This window comes from Pelophylax lessonae, assembly GCF_965119305.1.
Source record: "Pelophylax lessonae genome assembly, chromosome: 5".
Lineage (NCBI taxonomy): Eukaryota > Metazoa > Chordata > Amphibia > Anura > Ranidae > Pelophylax > Pelophylax lessonae.
In genome coordinates this window covers 216,653,875-216,672,171 of record NC_138772.1, presented here as the reverse complement: position 1 = coordinate 216,672,171, position 18,297 = coordinate 216,653,875, and the positions used below count along the sequence as shown (strand labels likewise).

Below are 18,297 nucleotides of genomic sequence, written 5' to 3'. Positions count from 1 at the left end.
GGAAGATAAATGAGTGGAGGTATATCCAACTAAAGCACTTCACATTGTCACTACCGCAGCCATTGAGAGATAAAAACGACCTCCGCCCTCTTGAGCAATTATGTCTTAAAGATAAGATAATAAACAATATTTCGAATGTGTATAAAATACTATTAACAATAACAAAAGAGAGAGGAATAACATTAAAAGAAAAATGGGAAAGAGACCTCGGCCCGTGTAGTAACAACAAACAGTGGGATAAGAGCCTTCAATTAGTACATAAATCCGCGATAGACACCAACACGGAGGAGATGAACTATAAATTGATCACAAGGTGGTACAACACTCCTGATAAGATGGGAAGAATTCAGGTAGAGAGTTCAAGACTTTGCTGGAGGGGATGTCAGATGGTAGGGACTATAGCCCATATATGGTGGGAGTGCCCAAAAATTAAAGTATTCTGGAGTGAAGTTATAGAATTAATAAGTAAAATTACTAAAATAGATATTCCCTTGGATCCTTGGAAATGCATGTTTCATGGAACCCATATGTCAGTGAAACAATATAAAAAAACATTACTCCCTCACTTATTAAACTCAGCTAAGAGCTTGATTCCCTTTAATTGGCAAAAAGAAGAGGCCCCCTCCAGGAAAGAATGGCTGTTAAAAGTAGAGAAAATAAGAAAGTTGGAGCAGCTGAGGACCTGGGAGGAGGAAGAACAGGGGAATGAAGAGGAGATTTGGGATGAGTGGCAAGAGTTTAAGGACACAAGGGAATACAGAGAAATAATAGGAGTCGAATGATAAGAAGAGACGGGGGGGGGGGGGGGGGGGAGGGATAAGGAAGGGAGGGGGGGAAAAAAAAAAGGGATAAAAGGTAATATGTGTAAAATGTATATGAAAAAATTCTCCAGCGATTGGAGTGTTGTAAATAATTTTTTACCTGGAAAATTTAATAAAGAAATATAAAAAAAAAAAAAAAAAAAAAAAAGAAGTGGACTTCATGAATGAGCTGCACTAAATGGCTGTATAGATACCTATCCTTACTCTCCTCCAATGCACTGTTGCAAGGACGTGTGCACCTCGCATCCTGCTGTGCGGATATTCAAGTGGTGATTGTATGGTTATGTAAACTTTCCCTGAAGAAGGAATTCTTAGAAATTCCGAAACATGTTGGACACACATACCAGTTTCAAGAACCTCTGACCTGTATCCCTTACCAGGATATGTAAATTTAATGCTTTATACCATCATGCTTCCAAATGTCTTATCTTCTTATATGTGATTTGTAATTTTTAAACAGTCTAATAAATGTTAATTCTTATATACTCCTTTCATACGTTTCTTACTATATTTACTATCCCAGCCTCATCCACTCAGATTCCCCAGGGACACTGTTTTTTGTTTCTTCCGTTCACACTGAAGCGGCACGACTTCGGGGGCGACCTGTGAAGTCGCGTGCACCGCGACTTCAGCACGACTTGCACGGACTTCATAAAATGAATGTCTATGCAGGTCGCCCCGAAGTAGTACAGCACCCTTTTTCTAAGTCGGAGTGACTTGTGTCGCTCCTATTAGAACCGTTCTGTACTACACTATGGACCACCACGGTGCACGACATGTCAGGCTGACCAAGTCACCTGACAAGTCGTACTAGTGTGAATTGAGACTTAAGCTTACAGATTAGGCATAAACATTTAAGTGTATGTTCACTTTTGCAGTCATAATTTAAGAAATATATGTTCCCAATCACACAGCAATCCTAAAAACGATTTTTTAAATGTTTTTAAACAATGTTTGAGTCTGTCATTAACATACAGTGCAAGAAGTCCAGCTTCTACACCTTTAATCCCTTGTTAGGACAGACAACGCTCAAATCTAGTTTGATACTGATAATGAAGTACAGTATAGGCAGGTTTAATTATGGCATAAACATCTGCCCATCCCCCTCCTAAACAAAGAGAACTAGTATGATTTTACATTGCTGGAGGATCCAGAATAGAGCATCTAAAAAAAGTAAGCTACATTATTAAAATATTTTTTTAAGTTAAGATGTGTGAATGAGAACATGTTATAAATATAAAGTGGGTGTTGGCTACATTTGGCTACATAATTGAAATACACTTTAAGATTGTTTGTTAGAGCATCTAAAAATAACTACATTTTTATCCAGTCTTTCTGTATCCTTACGCCCAAAAAGGCATTTTTATGTCTTACTGATCCAAATCTCGTAAGCTTTGAATGCTGCTCAGTATTACTCACATTCACTACATTGACTATAGTGAACTGCTATATCATTTTTGATGTAGCACATTGCATGCCACAACTGCAGGCATTTGGCGGTCTCCTTGAGCTCTGCAAAAATATTAAGGGAGGTGTGACTGAGATGGTCATAAGTATTTATAGTAAGTTCCTGCTACAGTGTTTTTTTTAATTTTTTTTATTTATTTATTTTCATATCTTGCTCATATTTTGAACAGGCATTAGCAAGTATAAGTCATGTGGCTCATGTAACCATCACAACAAAGACAGCAGATGGAAAATGTGCTTACAGGTAAGAAATTACCATCCCTAACTTTAGATCCTTTATGGGCCACTTTACACCACTGTGTTGCAGTAATGCATGTTATGTGCGTTGGTGTGTTCCCAATGCACTTTCACAATGTACAGGTATTGCAGCACATCACAACACTCAGTAACTTACTACCATACATTGTAAGGAAAACATTCTGCAGGTCATTTTTTTTTTTTCCCCATCCTTTTTGGTTCATTGGCTTCCCACGTAAATGAATGTGCTGTTTTAACCACTTAAGGACCAGGCCTATTTCCGACACTTGCTGTTTACAAGTTAAAATCAGTATTTTTTGCTAGAAGACTTATTAGAATCTCCAAATATATTTATTTTTTTGCAGGGACCTTAGAGCATAAAATTGAGATTGTTGCAATACTTTGTATTTTCAAAAAATTGTGTTTCTATGACTGCTGCGCAAATACGATGTGACACTTTTTTTTACTTTAAAAAAAAAAAAAAATAAGAAAACTGTAAAGTTAGCCCAATTTTCTTCTATAATGTGAAAGAAAATGTTACGCTGAGTAATTAGATACCCAACATGCCATGCTTCAAAATTGCGTACACTCATGGAATGGCGACAAACATTGGTATAGAAGAAATTGAACTGGATGGCAGCACTCAGATGCAAACCCCTTTATTCAAAATAAAATGATAAATCATACAGCGAACATATATATCCTTAGTACATTATTCTCATTGATTGTATATTTATAATTTTTGTGTCTTTTTGACAAACCATGTTCATTGGCAGTGCGGGATTGGTGTTGCATTTTGAGGTGTGCATATACACGCAGAGGTTTGTTGGTCGGGGAAAATGTGGAGTGATAGTTACATTGTTAATTAAGTGGATGTATTATACATAACAATTTGTTTTATCCACCTTTGCTTGTGCTAGCATACACCGTTTGCCCATATATTCACATCCCTCTGAGTATGTGTGTGGGTTTGAAACATAATGTCTTTGTGGAACTTTTTTAAGGTATCTTGATATGTCAGCTTAATCATATAAGCTGTTTTGGCTAACCGGGGACTGCCTTCTAGACTCAATCACCTGTTGATTTAATGATGCCGCCTTATTCGCAACCATCTAACTGTTGGCCATAATAATAAAGAAAAAAAGGCAACTGTTCCATAAAATTCCAAAAATTGCCAAATAGGCCAGAAGGGGAAGAGGTGGGACTTTAAGTGATGCCAAACATCTTGTAATCAATAGGAACAGTGTTAAATAAAAAGTTATACATTTATTAACATGAGTTAAAACATCCCCACAAAGTGTGACTTAAATGACAAACGGTTAAAAAAAACACATGAGCAATCAAACCCATGTAGCACATCACAGCATGGGCCTGACAGTGTTAGTGCACAGCAGAGTACAGACCCATTGGTTCTTGTCCAAAGCCCCAATGCGTTTCAACTTATCCAAGTCTTCTTTAGGGGTATGCTGGACAGTAGGATAATACTGATATCTCTGAAATTATAACATATATTCAAATACGTGTGTGTAAAATATATATATATATATATATATATATATATATATATATATATATATATATAAGAATATAACATACACAAGTGGTCTCGCAAAATGGATAGAAAGAATTACAAAAATTACAAAATTGTGCTGGGAATCCATCCAAGCATAGGAATCAAAAAATGAGGGGGGATTTTGGGAATACCAATCCTAGGCCCACAAATTATACTACATGAAGTTAAGAAAAGAAGGGATATACAAAAATACATTGCATACCTGTGTGTGGAGACCAGTGCTCAGGCAAGACTCCTAGTCCTATAAAGTACAGCTTTGTGTGCCTGTGGGAGCAAGGATACAGATGAAGCCCCAATCTAGCACCTATAGGAGGCACAGCTCCACATAGACCACACAATAAACGACAGTCAACCAAGCACACAAGGCTTTCAAAAGGCCAGCAAAAGTAAAAAAGGAAAATTGTTTTAAATGAGGTCTTACCAATGAAGCTGATTAGCACACGCAGGTCTAGCATACATCCACATTCTAGCATGCATCCACATCCTAAATTAATGATGCCTTAGTCTGACATGCGCAGGTGTGTCTAGTCAGATTAGTTAAAGAGGTTGTAAACCTGAAAAAAAAAATTCTCTTATTTTTGCAACCTGTAAGAGAAACACATAATGAGCTAGTATGCATTGCATACTAGCTCATTATGAAATACTTACCTTAGAACGAGCCCCCGCCGTGCCATCCGCTTACCTGTATGACGGGCGACATGTCCAGTCGCCTGTCTTCCGGGATCGCGGCATCCGGCCATCTGATTGGCCGGAGCCGTGGTGACGTCACTCCCGCGCACGCGCGCGGGACCTGACGGTTACGGCACGGGGCTCTGAAGGAACGGCACGAGCGGCCGTTCCTTCAGAGCGCATGCGCCAGTGACATCACTGGCTGCATGTCAGGTAAATATCTCCTAAACGGTACAAGTTTAGGAGATATTTACAGTACCTATAGGTAAGCCTTATCATAGGCTTACCTATAGGTAAAAGTGTCAGAGGAGGGTTTGCTTCCTCTTTAATGGTTTCGAGGGTTTTTTCGTGTGTGTGTGTGTGTGTATGTATGTATGTATGTGTATATATATATATATATATATATATGTGTGTGTGTATGTGTATATATATATATATATATATATATATATATATATATATATATATATATATAAGGTCTAGGGTAGAGTTATTTATCTCGCTCCAAGGAGGATTGCAGTGATACCTCACGTGTGGTTTGAACATCGTTTACATATGTTGGCGCGACTTGCTTATGCGCGCGAGCTCGGAGGGACAGGGCACATTCAATTTTTTTTTTTTTTCTTGGTCCTCCAAGGCCATAGAGTCGACTTCCTGTCTAGGACGTGGACAGACCTGATAGTTTTCCCTGCTACCGATGACACCTTTCCCGCCACCTATAAAATTAATCTTGCAGTGAATCCGCCGCTGGGACAACTTTTATATGAAAGAGGACTGCCCGCCCTGTAAGAAAATACCGGGGTTATGGTAGCTATATGCTGCCATAACACCTGTATTTAATGTCAAAGTACTGATGTAAAACTGTGGCTGGCGATCCGGAAGTGGTTAAGCAGTGCACAATAATGTGCAGCCTTTCTAAAAGCATCACACCAGGCCAATCTTATAAATCTTAAAAGCTTTCATATACAGTAATTACTGATACAAAAAGTCATCCGTATGCAAGTTAGAGTGGCTGTATCCCCTTGTTGTGCACATGGACATATTTGCCTGTACATTCTAAAAAAAAAAGAAAAAAAAATGTATTTCTGCGCCTGTGGTGCATACAGCCCCCTGCCAGCAGCCTGTCGAAATGGCAGACTGCAATACGCAGCGGCTGTATACAGATGTGTATATGCCAATAATGCCCTAAACGCAGAAAGTCTGCTCCAGGGTATAATAGGTATGTTTTTGCGCAACTCCCTCAGTCCCTCAGCTGCCAACAATGTTTCCCTACACCTAAAACCAAAAGAAACTTAAAGAAAAATTGTAGAGCTACCAAATTGGCATTAATGTGAAAACAAGGATATTGATGAGAATAAGAAAATATTAGGGATGCACCGAAATGAAATTCTTGGCCGAAGCCGAATAATAATAAAATGTTTGGCCGAAGGCTGAATACCGAACGCGGTGTTTTGCATTTTTTCCATTTATTTTGCCAATTTTTTGTCCTCTCTCTTGTCCTCTCGTGTCTCTCTCTCTCTCTTTCTCTCTCTCTCTCTTGTCCTCTCTCTCTCTCTCTCTCTTGTCCTCTCATGTCTCTCTCTCTCTCTCTCTCTCTCTCTCTCTCTCTCTTGTCCTCTCATGTCTCTCTCTCTCTCCCTAAATGTTACTGTAGGGAATGGGATTCAGTGCACACTGCAGCCTTGTAACATAGGGTTAATGTTAGTGACACTGTAGGGATTGGGAAGGATGCTGGGAATGGAAATCAGGAAGCATGCAGGCAGCCTTGTAAATTTTAATTGCAGATACAGGGCACTGGGCAGGTCAGGGTTAATGTGGTAACATCAATTACTCAGTGACAGTCAGTCAGTGTCAGTGTGGACTCGATCAGATTATACAGTGACAGACAGTCTCTCATAGTGGTGGTAGTAGGAGGCTGGAGGTGGACTAGTAGTAGCCTGGAAAGGAGCACAGCCGCATACATACATTACTCACTCGTGCACTGCAGCCCGCCCCACACATTCAGTGAGTCTTACTCTCCTCCCTAGTTTTTTCAATGGCACATTCAGGAAGCCAATCACGCCGTGAGTAGCGGCACAGCGGAACCAATCAGGTGTGCAGGCACGCGTGATTGGTTCGCTGTGCAGCTAATCACGGCGTGATTGGCTTCCTGAATGTGCCATTGAAAAAACTAGGGAGGAGAGTAAGACTCACTGAATGTGTGGGGCGGGCTGCAGTGCACGAGTGAGTAATGTATGTATGCTCACCGCTGAAGTGTCCCGGCTTCCCCTGCCTAACACGGAAGTCTGTGAGTCCTCCTGTCCTCCTCCGAGTCCCTTCCCCCTGTAAATATCGTGACCTCGGGGATATGAATATCGCCTACGGCCACAGAACGATAGTCAATATCATATCGACTATCGTTCAGCCCTATTATTCGGCACAAAATTATTCGGCCTTTTGACTTATTCGGCCGAACACCGAAAGTGCTATTTTTTCTATTTTCGGCCGAATAATGTTCGGCCGCCGATTATTCGGTGCATCCCTAGAAAATATGGTGAAACGGACAACCCTTTTGGATATTTGCACCCCCCTATTGAGGTGATATTCATTAATAATGTAAACAAAGTAAGCAGAGATGGTGTGACATCCCCCCCTCCCCCCTATGTACACTCTATCTATAGCATATATGTGTCAAAATCGTTTAACCACTTGCCTACTTTCAGCACTGTCTCACTTTGAATGACAATTGCGTGGTCATGCAACACTATCCAAACAAAATGTTTATAATTTTTTTCACACAGTAGATCTTTCTTTTAGTGGTATTTAATCACCACTGGATTTATTTTTTTGCTAAAATAACAAATATTTCATAGTTTTTTTTTTTTTTTTTTAACTTTTGCAAACTGGTAATTTTTCTCCTTCACTGATGTACACTGGTGGGCACTGGTAGGTGGCACTGTTGGGACTGCACTGATAATCAGTGCCCTAATTATCAGTGTACATGTCCCTTTAGAGCTTTTGATTGGCTCTTTACCTCAATTTTGTGATCAGCAGTGTCCAGAGGAGATATTATAAACCGCATCCCAGAACTATTTGGCCGTGCTGTAGGCGTCATTTAGCTGTAGCACGGTCAAGAAGTGGCTAAAAAGCAGTCCAAGTGAAGACTTCAGACGTATAAATCTTCTCTTTTTGACTTCATGCATACATATAAATAGCTGTCCAAAACCATGCAATCTTCCTTTTTAATGCAAGCAAATAATAAGGTGCAAAATCCTGTGACTCCTCCACCAATATTTCTAGCAGCTCACCACCATCCACAGACCTATATAGTCATGGGTCATAAGTGCATTTGCTCTTTTAGTGGGGACCAACATAAGAAATGGCTGCAGGTTCTAATGCAGATAGAGTAAAACGAGTAGAAACTTCGCTAATTTAAACAAATAGCAGAAACTTCTCTGTGAGATGCAAGCACAGTCCCAAATGTAGTAAACATTTACAGAGTAGTGCTATTAACAATAAAAAGTCCAGAAATAAATGAGGGTATTGAAGGGTTTCCTAATCCTTTCCACCATTCTCTACCTAGAATGAATGACCTCTTGAAGCACCACCAACATAGATAAAAGTACTCGCTTACCAACTCACACAGCCCTTCTATTACGGAAGGTTAGTGACACTTGTGGCTATACACCCAGCCAGGGTCTTTGGTAGCATCAGAGGGTCCTCTCACAGCATCTAACCAACTGTCTGGAGAGTGGTGTCCTAAGTAAACCCAAAATACAGAAGGCTCCAGATAGTGTAAAATCCCTAAAACGTTTATTGCCAAAGATAAAAAAAATTGCCCATACATCAACAGAAGTAAAAATTTGCCTTTAAAATAATTTTGCTGGCCAGCAAATCGGCAACAATCTGTTCTTCCTGGACTCGTGGACCACAATGACATCAGCACATTGCTCCAGGCATTTGGTTGGATTCTGTGCGAGGACACTCTGATAATGCCAAAGGCCTGGCTGGGTTTATAGCCACAAGTGTCACTGTCATTCTGTAATAGGTCTGTGTGAGCTGGTAAGTGAGCACTTTCTTCTGTGTTGGTGCTTTTAGAAAGGTTCTGCATCCTAGGTGGCGGATGTTGGGAAGGATTAAGAAATTCTTCAGTACTTTCGATTATTTCTGGGCTTTTTAATGTCACTGATGGTTTAATCATCTTAAAAGCGCAACTCTGTAATTGTTTTCTAATGCAGATAGACTCCTAAAGATGACAACTCAAACAGCCACAACTCTTCATTATTCAACTCCTCTCAATTGGGATATAAGGTATTCAAAAAACTCAGAAGGAACCGTCTTCGTGCAACGTGCATAAAAACTAAAGCACTCACATTTTGATGTGCACAATGTTTAGTGCACTTAGAATAAGAGCATAAAATAAGACACTAGCCCTTTAAGGAGCACGAACCTTCCATATCACTGTAAGAGTTTGCTGATGTCCAACCAAGCCATGACATCACCGGCTTCGCCCCAACACATTTCGTCACTGCCATGTAACTTTCTCCAGGGTAAAGGGCCAATAGAGTGAGAGGTATATTTATATCAAGTTTCACAATTGCCAACAATGTAAATTGAGCCGGCACCATATTGGAGACCAGCCGGCCACTGCCATTTTGTTGAACTATACCAAATCTAATAGTTCAAGCGGCCAAGTACTTGGTGGGAAACCAGTCGTCATTCAACCTACATAACTTACATGTAGGATGTACCATCACTCCGAATAAACTCCTGTTTGCTTTTTACAAGGAAATAATATTCATAAACATTATGGGGATACCTAAATATTCCTACTACAGGGTATGATGTATTCTAAGGAAATATCCCCTCCAATAGCTAATAATCCCCAGCCGATGCCTCATGCTCCATCAGGGACCAATACAGTAACCTAACATATTGCACATAAAACCTTAACGTACTTGGAGTGCATCCAGAAAGTATTCACAGCACTTCACTTTTTCCACATTTTTGTTATGTTACAGCCTTATTCCAAAATGAAATAAATTCAATATTTTCCTCAAAATTCTACAAACAATACCCCATAATGACAACATGAAAGAAGTTTGTTTGAAGTCTTCGCAAATTTATTAAAACTAAAAAATTGAAAAAATCCCATGTACATAAGTATTCACAGGCTTTGCACAATACTTTGTTGAAACACCAATTACAGCCTCAAGTCTTTTTGAGTAGTTCTTTGCAGGACCTCTCAAGTTCCATCAGGTTGAATGGGGAGTGTCTGTGCACATTTTCAGATCTCTCCAGAGATGTTCAAGTATGGGCTCTAGCTGGGCCACTCAAGGACATTCACAGAGTTGTCCCGTATCCACTCCTTTGTTGGCTGTGTGGTTAGGGTCGTTGTCCTGTTGGAAGATTATCCTTTGCCCTAGTCTGAGGTCCAGAGCGCTCTGGAGCAGGTTTTCATCAAGGAAGTCTCTGTACATTGCTGCATTCATCTTTCCTTCGATCCTGACTAGTCTCCCAGTCCCTGCCACTGAAAAACATCCCCGCAGCATGATGCTATTACCACCATGCTTCACTGTAGGGTTGGTATTGGCCAGGTGATGAGCAGTGCCTGATTTCCTCCAGACATGACACTTGCCATTCACGCCAAAGAGTTCAATATTTGTTTCATTAGACCAGAGAATTTTGTTTCTCATGGTCTGAAAGTTCTTCAGGTACCTTTTGGGTAAACTCCAGGTGGGCTGTCTTGTGCCTTTAACTGAAGAGTGGCCCTCGTCTGGCCACTCTAGCATACAGGCCTCATTGGTGGTGTGCTGCAGAAATGGTTGTTCTTCTGGAAGGTTTTCCTCTCTCCACAGAGAAACGCTGGAGCTCTGTCAGTGATCATCAAGTTCTTGGCCACCTCCCTGGCTAAGGTCCTTCTCCCCCCCCCCAACCGCTCAGTTTGGCCGCGTGGCCCTTTCTAGGAAGAGTCCTGTTGGTCCCAAACTTCTTCCCTTTATGGATGATGGACGCCACTGTGCTCATTGAGACCTTCAATGCTGCAGAAATGTTTCTGTACCCTTCCCCCAGATCTGTGCTTCGATACAATCCTGTCTCGAAGGTCTACATACAGTTCCTTGGACTTCATGGCTTGGTTTGTGCTCTGACGTGCACTGTTAATTGTGGGAACCTTATAAAGACAGGTGTGTGCCTTTCCAAAGCATGTCCAGTCAACTGAATTTACCACAGGTGGACTCCAATCAAGTTAAAGAAACATCTCCAGGATGATCAGTGGAAGCAGGATGCACCTGAGCTTAATTTTGAGTGTCATGGCAAAGGCTGTGAATACTTATATACATGTGATTTTTTTTTTTTTTTTTTTTTTTTATAAATTTGCAAAGATTTCAAACTAACTTCTTTCACGTTGTCGTTATGGGGCATTGTTTGTAGAATTTTTAGGAAAATATTGAATTTAATCCGTTTTTGGGCATTGCTTGTAGATGTTTTAGGAAAATATTGAATTTAATCCATTTTGGAGTAAGGCTGTAACATAAACAAGATGTGGAAAAAGTGAAGTGCTGTGAATACTCTCCGGATGCACTGTAGCTATATCAGACATTTACACTTTTATAATTGTGAAATATACCTTAAACAATTGAATTTAAAACCTAGTTACTAAAACGAATGGCAGAAATCAATGTAGGTAAAACTTTATCATCCTACCACATATATACATATAAACCGCACCACCTGCTGGAAAATACCAGAACTCCTGTCTACTAAACCAAAAAATTTTATTAAAAGGGTATTCCAACCTAATCCACAAATCGTATATAATTCTGGACCTACTCATCAGAAATGAAACAATTTAGATTGAATTCCACATTCAGCCTGCTTGGGATCATGGTATTGAACTCTAAAATACCGCAGGATTCTATTTGACTCAAGGTTTTAAATTTCATTCGAACACCACCAGGGTCCCTTTTAGGTTTTCTATCCCCGAAAAGCATAAACCCGCTGGGTTTCTTATTATTTTTACCCTTTATTTTTATTTTGGTAGCGCTACAATTTTTCTTTCAATTTATTCTGCTCCAGAAACGCATGTGATCTTGTATGCGAATACCGTTGCAATTAGCATAGAGCTGTATTTCAGCCTGTCATTGATTTTGACAGACTGCCACCAGAGCTTATACACACCACCTTTAAACTCTCATTTTATAAGCTGTTTGGGTAAATGTGTTCATGTGCATGATCCCTAGTGGAAAATTCGTAATATTACAGAAACTAATTAATGTAATTATTCCTGGATACAGCTATATCTTGGTTTTGTGTGTTAAAATTATAATTTATTTTTCTTTATTTTGATAACTGATTTTTTAGTACCTTTTGTTAAAGTGGTTGTAAACCCTTCCATATAACCAGTGAAGTGACTGGCCTCAAGTGATACATGAAACAACTCCTCCTATACAAGTTGTACCTGTTTATTTGTAGCACTCTCATCTACATCCATTCAAAGTGTAGAATCTATACAGCTTGTCTGAGCGTTCGCAAAGCAGGGGACGGGGAGCTGAAGTTGCACTCTGCTGAGCTGATTGGAGGAAAGGGACACACCCCCTCTTCAAACAGGAACATTGCTGTAACATAACGTGTGTGTGTGTGTGTGTGTGTGTGTGTGTGTATATATATATATATATATATATATATATATATATATACATATATACACACACACCATATTTTCAACTGCCGTCTCCCTCCAGGGGATAATCGGATTGGTCGAGGGGCGGGCCTGTCCGGTCCCTCTATAAATATTCATGAGGTCGGCATGTATCGTAGCAGACTGCAGCGCTGGGAGTGCGGTGTGTGATCGGTGAGATCCCGGGGCTGTCAGTGTGGATTTACTGCAGGTGTGTGGGAAGTTTGGTGGACTCCGATGACTTGCTGGAACTTATGACAGATCGGAGAGACTGCTCGCTATGATGTACCTTCTGCTGTCGGATGATGCCTCTGTCATGTCGGATAATGCCTTCGAGGCATCATCCGACAGGCCTCTTCCTCTGGAGCCGCGCTCTTCTGAGGAGGAAGTGAAGTGGGCGGGGATCCGCTCCTGTCTAACACGCCCACCCAGCGCCGGCCGCCCGCCCGCCCGAAGTCTCTCTGCGTTCGGCTGTTCGTGCGGCACATGCGCAGTAGCGCATTTCCACAGACACAGGGACGGACGCAGGGACACTTCCATTTTATTAATATAGATAACTTATGATTTTGTGTTTCAAACTTTATCATACCCGAGATGTTATAAAGAAGAACGCACAGTAAAAAAAAAAATCATATGTAAATAGTTGGTTTGGGCTGCTCATTTGTAAGAATTGCATGCAAAATAATGGTACCGCTTTCAGCACCTAAAATCAGAAAGAATCATACCGCCAGGGAGGTTAAGAAAACCTGTCCTGAGAAAAAATGTGTTGGCTGACATTATGGACTTCCTTCTAAATATGCAAGTTACTTAGCTGGCATTAGTACTTTCAAAACCAATGACTCGGTTTAAGTAAGTCAAAACACGCAGTCTTGCACGGCGTACCCTGACCCAAACTGTTAGCAATTGGATCAATATGACAGCCCGGCAGCTAGCAATATCATAAGTTGTTAGCATAAGCACCTTGCATATTTATCTCAATACCCCTTATTTCCTTTTGTCTGTAATAACAGGCTTTACTTGTCCTGTATGCAACAGAACCATGAAATTATTTGTATTTTTTTTTTTTCAATTGTCCATTAAGCAATTTCATGAAAGCACAGGTTAAGCTGCTTCATTTATTTTGTAATTACTTTAGAATAAAAGCTGAATATCAAATAACAAATATAAATAGTTTGAAGACACTGAGGCTCCATTCACACCTGGGCGTTTTCAGCTCCAAAAACGCTCAAAAGAAACGTTTCCAAAACGCCCAACAAGTAAAACCCCATTCATTTAAATGGCCCCTGTTCACATCTGAGCGTTTTAACGCCTGAAGCAAAACACCCAACGCTCAAAAAAGTACATGAGCTTCTTTTTGGGCAGATTACAGGCGTTTTCCATTGCTCTCTATTCAATCTAAAAACGCCCATAAAAACGCCTGAAAAAACGCCTGAAACAAAAACGCCCAGGTGTGAATGGAGCCTAAAAGCCCAAAACGCTGTATTGACGCATATTGTTTTGATTGCTGTCATATATTTACTACATCCTGCAAATGTTTTTGTTTTTTATTGTAGAGCAAGCTATGCAGACGGAAAACTTAAATCTCCACCAAAACCATGTGCTGGCAATCAAGGAACCCAGATAACAGTATGCAGTATTCCACATTAATGTCCTGTTTGCATAGTAGAGTGCGCTTTTTTTCATTGTTAAAGGCGAACTGTGGTTGGTTGTTCTACCCCCTTCCCTTTTTTTGTTTTTTTATTTTTTTTTTATGTCCATTGAAGGACACAAAGTCCCAAATCTTGGGGTATTCTGCTGCCAACAGGAGAATTGAACAATAGCAAACCAAAAACTGGAAATCAGCCCACTACCATCCCCTTTTCCTGATAGCATGCCTAAGGTTTTTTGCAAGTGTCTTTGGAGGATTGACATCTTTAATTTATTTCTTAGCTTTGCTGTTTAAGACTAACCTATTTTGACAGCATTTTTTTTTCATGGTCTTCAATCCAGTTTTAGGAGCGGTTTGTTATTTTGTTGTCCCTGTGCTGTCTGAGTGAAGTGTTATCCCAACCAGATTTAGTCAGACTTTTACATGGCAGTGGCATCAGGAAGGAAACAGAGGTCTCGCTGCAGCAACAGAGTTGGAGAAGATCCTGTCTCGGGCAGAACTTCACATTTCAGCCTTGTCTGCTGTTTACATCCTAGGCTTATATGATTACCAGGCAAAGTTCCTGGGTCGGCAGAGCCTGGAGCCTTGGACCTGGGAGAGTGGTTTCTCCACTCACAAGTGTTTTACGACTTGGGTCACAGAACGTGATGTGGGATGTGTACCTCCTAGCTTCCCAGATTCAACGACAAACTGGACAGATTTGTCTCCAGGTACAGGGATCATCTGGTAGAAGCAGTGGATGTCCTGGTGGCTCCATGGTATCAGTACATCCTGATCTATGCCTTTCCTCCCCTAAAACTTCTTCTTTGTCTGCTTTCCAGGATCATAATAGAGGGCATTCCAGTGATCCTCATTGTGGATTGGCTCAGGCCGATGTGGCAATCTGACCTGATAAGACTCTTAATGGACACTCTGTGGGCAGATTGTCCTGCTCTTCTGTCTCAAGGACTGACTTGCCATACTACTTTCTGGCTGCTGGTTTTAATGACTAAGCTGTTGAAGCCAAGGTTCTGAGAGACTAGCACATCTCTGAACTGGTTATCCCTGTGAAAAAAAACTAGGAAGACTACTTCTCATGGTACATGGAAGGCATATTTCACTGTAGGGTGATTCCATTCTAGGAGATAATCCGTGGGACAAGGTCTTCCCTTAACAGCTGGGTCTGGTCCAGCATTTAGCTGTTAGCATTATTACCATGTGGAGCCGGTGTCTTCCGGCCCTTTAAGGGGTTTAGGATTCCAGGAGGCGGGGTTATGATCATGTGACCGCAGTGATTGGCTGTGACGGTGGCCACATGATCGGAAAGCTCCTGATCACAAGCAGGGATCCTGAGCTTTCTGTTAGCTGCCGGTAACTTTGCCAAGAACGTGCAGGGCGCGCACACTTGGCACAGATGCATTTTCACAAATTCATGCAAATTTCCGGCCACTCGGTGCCGAGAGGCTGCATATTTGCGTCCAGCTGGCGCCAACAGGTTAAGGGTCGGGTCTTTGCTCTTGCTGGCTTGTTTTAGAAATTATTGATTTATTGATCCTTGACTAAGATTAAGTTTAGGGTGCCTTCTATGTGGCTCACCCAGCTAAAGAAACTGCTTTTTCGGGAGGATGATAGAGGTATATAGTAGTTCAGTTAATAGTTTAGTAAATTTTCAAGTTGCAAAAGGATTCCTCATGACAAGCGCAGGTGTATACCAGGAGGAACTGAACAATAGGGACTTCCAATATAGGATCATCACTTCAATGGGGACAATATATTTCAAGCTAATAGATATCCCAAAAGGGTACTTGCACGCAGTACTACTGATTGAACATCAGTTTGCCTGGCCAAAATTTCTTGCGTTTACTTTTTGCGTAATTGCGCGTACATGAGTAAAATTATTTCTGGCTGCCAGAATGCAATTTTAACCTCTTCAAATCAACATTTTACACATGTATGCATGTAAAATACTGACCAGCAACTCAGATTTTTGTATTTTGTTTACTCCTTTATATGCAGTGCATGTTTACGCACCTGTGTGCGCAAGTACATTGAAACCAATGGGCTGCGTTTTAGATTAGTAAAAAAATATATATATATTTTTTTATGCTGCAGTATGCAAGAGGCCTAATATGGGAGACAGTGTAGCCAGAACAGTCCTTCTCAAATAGGCTAGAAATCCTTTCAGGTAGGCAACATCCAAACACAAAAACGTGTAGATTGAGGATTTTTGGCTAGAGATGTTTGTAAGGTGTATTAAATCCTACAAAGTATTGTACCAAGGAAAAGACATCCACATATAAACCTAAAACTAAGCTTAAATAGCCTGCCTACAGGTAAACTAGTGCAAAAATGATAAATTCTTCTAGAATTTCCCAGCTAGAGCTTCCCTAGTAAAATAGCCATAAGCCATAAAATGTGAAACACAACAGAAATGTGGCACTCATTATTGTTTTCTTTGGAGGGAGACCAAGACTAATGCCAAGCATGGTGACCCCAAGAGATCCACTGTGTTGTCACTTTGCAGAAAGCAGAGCGGGCACACATTATACTACTGCTCCTGTGGAACTGCAATCTCTGGTCCATGCATACAGCCAGTCTGTAGTGACTTTGGTCACCTCCAGCCTTCAGACCATAATCAGCCACCCGCTCCCATGTCTGCTTTTAAACACAGAGGGGGTGGTCCCACTTCTACAGGTGATGTTTTGGGGATGTTGATTGGGTGGCCTTTTTGGGCACTGGCATCTTCAGTATGGAATCCAGTGCCCATGTGGTTTTTGGCTCTACAATATCAAGGATTCCTTTTGTTCTATGCACTGTGGCCAATTTTCCTTCCTTTTTGTCAGGGGCCTTCACTGCAATCATACAAGGCTTTGTGGCCAAATTCACCCAATTTATTATGGATACTGGCCATAGAAGTTCTAACCATGCTCTTGCACCCTCCAAGGCTAAATCAATCTCTAATCTTGATGCTGCCCTAGAAGAGGCCAGGCAATGGGAAGCAGTACCCATCACTGACTCATTCATATTCCCTACAGTTTTTCCAAAATTAGAATGTTTGTTTTTCAGGAACGGCAGCTTTCTGTGTTTACCTCAGACATACTGTACAAGGGACCATTTTAGTCTTGCATTGTGTACTACTCCGTATAGATGATTAGCCTGCTGTCCCCAGCCTTGAGTCTTTAAGAACCTCTGCCTGCAAAGAACTTTCCACTACACCTGCTATCCAAGGTTTTCCTCTATGCCCAGTGAAAGCACCCTGAAGGGTCTTGGACCCTGCCTGTGCGTTAGTTGCATCTGTTTCTTTTTGACAGGGCGTTTGTTTAACCGTGGTCTATACCTACTGTTGATTGACTAGTGACCCACCTTGACAGGCAAATTACTGGACCAATAGAGGGCATGCTTTAAGGATCCTACTGACCAGCAGTTGAAATTGCTCCCTGCTTTAAGCTTGAAGGTGCGCCTGCACTTTTCCAAGTGGAGGTATGGTTGTTAATCTTTGTGGGTCCTTGAAAAGTTTTCGCCCAGGGCATTCATGTGCCTACTTTCGCCTACCTGGCTGTGTACTGCCCTCTCCTTCTCACCTCCTGCACTGTTCTTCCTTTAGTCCAACTTCGGACAGTAGATGGGCTTCCACTGCACATGCTCCTTGTTTTGTACCTGTTTTTACTAGGGACTTGTTATCTTTCCTTATTTATCATGTTTTGTTGTCAAAAAAATAAATAAAAATTGAAGGAGCAAGGTGGAAAATTGTTGGATTTGCTGCATCCACTCCTATATCCATTCGGATGCAGGTGCTGTGGCCCTCCAGCTGTTGTGGAACTACAAGTCCCATGAGGCATTGCAAGGCTGACCTTTAAAAACCCAAAACTCCCAAAGGCTAAGACATTGGAAAACTGCTGCAGGGCCACAGGTTGAGCACCCATGGTAGGTATTCACTGATAGAATACAAAAGCCGCAAAATTAGATTTGTCCATCTGTGATGATTAGCATGGATGGAGGAACCTTTTAAAAAAAACAATCGCCGGTGTAAACAATCTGCGTGCATGACCAGCTTTAGTTGCTCCCTCCCTTTTGTTGGAGTTTCTCCATTAAACACGAGGCACAACCGCTTCTGGTGTGCTTTTCTGGTACTGCCAGTCCTTAGCTCTGTTTTGTTGGGCCTGTTAGCTTGTTGCTAGTTGCCCATTTCTCAGTTGGGTGTCCAGTCTTCCTGTAGGTATATGTCCTTAGAGTATATGACTTCTTT

General features: G+C 41.1%; 1 protein-coding gene across 1 annotated transcript in view; it reads left to right on the top strand.

The window, feature by feature from the left end:
* MLH1 (mutL homolog 1) overlaps nucleotides 1–18,297 on the top strand; it is a 137,616-nt gene that overhangs the window by 23,383 nt on the left and 95,936 nt on the right. Inside the window, exons 4-5 of the mRNA XM_082259930.1 lie at nucleotides 2,459–2,532; nucleotides 13,978–14,050. Coding sequence (XP_082116056.1) covers nucleotides 2,459–2,532; nucleotides 13,978–14,050 — 147 coding nt within the window. The remainder of the gene's footprint in view (nucleotides 1–2,458; nucleotides 2,533–13,977; nucleotides 14,051–18,297) is intronic.